Source organism: Mangifera indica, chromosome 12 (genome assembly GCF_011075055.1).
Source record: "Mangifera indica cultivar Alphonso chromosome 12, CATAS_Mindica_2.1, whole genome shotgun sequence".
NCBI classification, from domain to species: domain Eukaryota; kingdom Viridiplantae; phylum Streptophyta; class Magnoliopsida; order Sapindales; family Anacardiaceae; genus Mangifera; species Mangifera indica.
The window spans coordinates 12328193-12333680 of record NC_058148.1 but is presented as its reverse complement, the minus strand read 5'-3'; the positions used below and the strand labels follow the sequence as shown (position 1 = coordinate 12333680).

The 5488-nt window shown below is 37.9% G+C and overlaps 1 protein-coding gene across 1 annotated transcript; it reads left to right on the top strand.

The window, feature by feature from the left end:
• Positions 1 to 1365: 1365 nt before the first annotated feature.
• On the top strand, positions 1366 to 3526 carry LOC123192442 (protein NUCLEAR FUSION DEFECTIVE 4-like). Its single transcript, XM_044604995.1, has one exon. The coding sequence runs from the start codon at positions 1507 to 1509 to the stop codon at positions 3319 to 3321; it is 1815 nt and encodes a 604-aa protein (XP_044460930.1). The 5' UTR covers positions 1366 to 1506; the 3' UTR covers positions 3322 to 3526.
• Positions 3527 to 5488: the final 1962 nt, after the last annotated feature.

The window sequence follows — 5488 nt, the reverse complement described above, 5'->3', positions numbered from 1 at the left end:
GCTGCTCAAAAGACCTCATATTCCCCAAATATGATACATCCGAATCGTATACTGTAATCGATCACTCATGAAAATTTATAACTCCGGCCGCCCAATGTGCGCAGTCGAAGTTTATAGGGATATAAACCTATAAACAATGACAAATTTTAGTTAATAATAGACTAATTCAATGTAGTGAAAATACATATATACTATACCTGATCGATCATCCCCCATGGTCGATACAACAGTCTCGGGGTGTACGCTGCCTCAACCATCCTCGTGAAGAGCCCCGAAAACTCAAACTCCTCAAACGGTATGGTCTGCCAACTTTTCTAAGCCATCTCAATATGGTCTCCGAAGAATGTGTAGGCAGTCATCCACCGCTGTGAAACAGTCGCACAATGGTCGTTCTGGTGCCGACGTAATAAAGTCAAAAACGAATCCACATGCTAAAATGGTATAAATAAGTTCACATGTGTTAGTTATTGATAAATATATCAAACTTTTTTGGGAATTATATACTATAGACAACTTACATCGTCGGTCAGCCACTCACGCAACTTTACCACAAGCAGCCAAAAACTGTGCTTTGACTTCGACCGGATGAAGTAGACATCATGTGTGTCGGAAGCCGCAGCTCTGGTGTACCACTTCCTCACGCTCTGAGGTAAGATTCCTCACGCTCTGAGGTAGAGGATGGAATGGTCCTAAGTTGCCGTTTCGCCCTCTCTTTGAGTGGATTTGTATACGAAGTGACAACTAGCATACCCTTCCAAATGATCCGGCCACGTGCTGTACGAATAAGCTGCATGATCCCAAAAAACAATTAATTCATCATTCCATCCTACGTAACAAAACCCCTCAATCAATTCAACGAAAACAACCAAGAATCAAAACATTTTAAGCATTGTTCAAACCGTAAACCCTAAAATTTTAAACCGAAAAATCTCAATCAAATCTCAATAATATGAGCAATAACTTGATCCAAACAAGATTACGGGAGATATACTAACCTTCTTTGGCATTTGCGGTTGCCGGAAAGCAAGAAAATCAGTGGAAATGAGGTTCGACCGTGGGATGACCGTGGGAAAGGGGAAAGTTTGAATTTTCTTTAAATTTGCACAATAAAATGACCGTGGGAAGTGATGAAATTTGCTTTGTTTATATATGGGGGCAGTTTTGTCATTTCACAAAACCTGGGCAATTTTGTTAAACCTGAATTTTTTGGATAATTTCGCTTAGACCCCCTTAATTTTGCCTACTTTTTATAATTTCCCAATCAAACAAGACATAAAATTTCCATGTATTATTAAGTTTTCATCCCCATCTCTTTTACCTGACTTTTCTTCAACTATCATGCATTCTATGCAAGTCTACCATCAAGTCTTTTTCAATGTTTTATCCTCTCTCTCTCAACACTCTCAAAGCGCACGCTTTCCCTGCATATAAACTCCCTCAACACCTCCATTTTCCTACATACAAAGCTCCACTCCTCGTCCATACTCACCAAAACACATAAAAAAAATGGTGGCTGAATCACCCGTTAGCGGCCCTAATCTGATCAACATGAGGGGCTTCGCAATCCAAGTCATCACCGGCCGGTGGTTCATGGTCTTCGCTTCACTGCTGATCATGGCCGCCGCGGGTGCAACTTACATGTTTTCCCTCTACTCAAACGAGATCAAAGAATCCCTTGGTTACGACCAATCGACGCTCAATCTCCTCAGCTTCTTCAAAGACTTAGGCGCCAACGTCGGCGTTCTTTCCGGTCTCATCAACGAGGTGACCCCCCCGTGGGTGGTTCTCTTTATTGGAGCAATAATGAATCTTTTCGGCTACGCCATGATTTGGCTTGCAGTGTCGAAAAAAATCGCTAAGCCTCGGGTTTGGCTGATGTGTTTATACATTTGCATTGGTGCCAACTCTCAGTCTTTCGCCAACACTGGCGCTCTAGTTACTTGTGTGAAGAATTTTCCTGAGAGCCGCGGCGTCGTTTTGGGGATTTTAAAAGGCTATGTTGGTCTCAGCGGCGCCATAATCACTCAGTTGTATCATGCCTTCTATGGGGATAATACTAAAGCTTTGATTTTGCTTATCGGTTGGCTTCCGGCAGCCATTTCTATTATTTTTCTCAGGACTATTCGGATAATGGAGGTCGTCCGCCAGCCGAATGAGCTGAAAGTGTTTTACAATTTTCTCTATATATCTCTAGGCCTTGCCGGGTTTTTAATGTTAATAATCATCATAGAGAAACAGTTCACTTTCAATCAAGGGGAGTATGGCGGAAGCGGAGCCATGGTTATTTTCTTGCTCTTTTTGCCTCTACTTGTTGTTGTGATAGAAGAATACAAGCGATTGAAATTGAAACAAATCATCTTGAATGATTCTCGTCCGATCAACGTAGTCTCAGATGAGAAACAGATTGAAAAGACGGCTTCAACATCACCGCCACAGCCGCAACTGCCACCGTCAACTTCCACCGAGAAAAGTTCAATGGAACCTGCAGTAGCAGTTCCGCCAGAGAAACACAAACAACCTTCATGCTGGACAACTTGTTTTCAGCCACCAGACAGGGGAGAAGACTACACAATTCTTCAAGCTCTCTTTAGCATGGACATGCTGATTCTCTTCGTCGCTACAATATGCGGTGTCGGTGGAACCTTAACGGCGATCGACAATATGGGTCAAATCGGAAGTTCACTGGGATACCCGACTAAAAGCATAAGCACTTTCGTTTCACTCGTCAGTATCTGGAATTATCTCGGCCGAGTTTTCGCCGGTTTTGTCTCCGAAATCATTCTTGTCAAATACAAATTTCCTCGCCCTCTCATGCTCACAATCATCCTCTTAATATCCTGCGTCGGTCATCTTCTCATAGCCTTCAATGTCCCCAATGGGTTATACGTAGCATCAATTATCATCGGCTTCTGTTTCGGCGCTCAATGGCCATTAGTTTTCGCCATAATTTCCGAAATTTTCGGCCTCAAATATTACTCAACCTTGTACAATTTCGGGGGATCCGCCAGCCCCGTTGGCTCATATTTGCTAAATGTGAGGGTGGCCGGACATTTATATGACAGAGAAGCCGAGAGGCAACTGGTGGCAGCGGGACTCACCAGGAAGGACGGCAAAGATCTTACATGTGTCGGAGTTGAGTGCTTCAAATTGTCTTTTATTATAATTACGGCGGCAACTTTGTTTGGTTGCCTAATTTCACTGATTTTGGTGCTGAGGACGAGGAAATTTTACAAGAGTGACCTCTACAAGAAGTTCAGAGAAGCTGCAAAAACTGCAGAGATGGAAATGGCGATGGAAAATCGAAATGGAGTTCGGTCATAGGAGACAAATTTCAAGATCATTATATTGGATAAATTTAGTATAAAAAAATATTGAACTGAATTCCACATTTATACTATTGTGGATTTTGTTTGTATATTTCCACTCCAGAGTGATCAACATTTTCTATTTTAGCGGGAAAAAAAAACATTTTCCCATCCACTTATTAAATGTATTAAGCATACTTAATAAAATCTAATTACGAAAATTTTATCAAGAAAAACAAATAATAACATTATTTATTAATTATTTTTAAGATTTATTTTATGATTAAATAAATTTAAATTATGATAAAATAATATTTATAAAGTATACATTTATTTATATATTTAAAATCAATATGTATGATATTACTCAAAATAAGTCTACTAACATTATCAGGCCACAATTTAGCTGTACGGCAACCCAATTGATGTTGTAAATGACCAAGAAATAAGGAGAAGAGGGCTGGTGGTTGATAAAGAAGGAATCTGTGACCAGAAGTAGCTGGAGACAAGGAGGGCCAAAGAAAAATTGAAAGTATTTAAAGTTGGGTGTACCAGAGCCAGACAGCAGTTGGAGGGTGACACTGGCAGAGGAGGAAGTTGGGGTGCAATGTCATTTTCGAAAAATAAAATAGTTATGGATAAAATGATTTTTTTGTGTGTGTTATATTATGATCTTATTTCGCTTACAAAAAACTATTTTTTAAATGGCAGTTTTAGATAAGTGAAAGGGACAATATTTCATCTAATATTTAATCTAATCTTTAAAATATATCTATGGTAATTAAAAATTTTAAATATTTATCGATCTTTAAACTGTTATTAAATATAAGAATAAAATAATTATTAAATAAAAATATTTAAAAAATATAATTTTTTCTTATTTTCTCTCTTAGGTTTTAAAAATTAATATTTTATATCATATTAGAATTTTGAAAAGTGAGTTTTTCCCCTTTAAATCCTTAAGTTTTTTCTTCACCCCTTCCTCTGACCATCGACATTCGATGAGGTGCATTGATGGATGACGAGTGTTGTCCAGATTTGGACAATGCTCGTCGTCCTTTGCTAGGCGACTAAATGTTGTCCATTCTCTAGATGACACTCGTTGTCCAGATTTAAATGACAAAATGTCGTCCAGAATAAACAACGCTTTGTAGTCTAGAAATTTGGACGACGAAACATCTTTAGATCTAGACGACATTTGTCATCCTTGGACAATAGTGGTTGTCCTCTAGACAACTCTATCTTGTTTGTCCAGCATTGGACAACCGTTTACTGGAGAAAGTGACCGAATTTCAGGTTTGGCATCCTAGGAGAAAAAATAAATTTTTCAGAAGGCCAAAGGACTATTTCCCACCCAAAGTATGTGGTTTTCCCAAGTTTCCTCTTATTAATTTTGAAAATCTTATTTACCCACTCATGGACTGTTAAAATTAGTTGAGTCCATTAGTTATATCATTTCTCACCTCTAAACCCTAAAAACTAACAATTTCTCTTAACCCAAATTTAAAAAAATAACATTTTCCCCTCTAGGGTTTACAATTTTCAGAGTCAAATTTTCGACGTCGTTTCTTCCTGTTCGACGACCTCTAGGCGACCCCTCTTCCTCTCCGATGTGACCTTCTTTTGGTAGTTGTCTTGGGCACGGTCTTCCTTTTGTAGTCGACAAAGACAACTCGTCTTCGTCAACAACCGTGCCCAGGATAATTGCAAGAAGGAGGCTACGTTAGAGAGGAAGAGACGCCTAGAGGTCGCTGGAGAGGAAGAAACAATGCCGAAACACTAACTCTGAAAAATTGAAAACCCTAAGGGGGAAAATATTGTTTTTTAAAACTTATGTTGGGAGAAATTGTTAGTTTTTAGGGTTTAGGAGAAAAATAAAATAAAATTTAAGTTTATTTTTAATAATACAGACAAACTAATGATTTTACGTTTGAAACCGTTAATTTTAACTGGTCACGGGTGGATAAACATAATTTTCAAAGTTAACAGAGAAAAAATTAGGAAAACAACATACCTTGGGTGAGAAATAGTCCTTTGGCCTTTTCAAAACTTAATATAGAGAAAATTTTTTAGTTTTTTAAATTAAAAAGAGAAAATAAGATATAATTTTAATTATTTTAATATTATTAGTAAAATAATAATTTTATATTTTAATTATAATAGTAAATTTATGAATATATTTT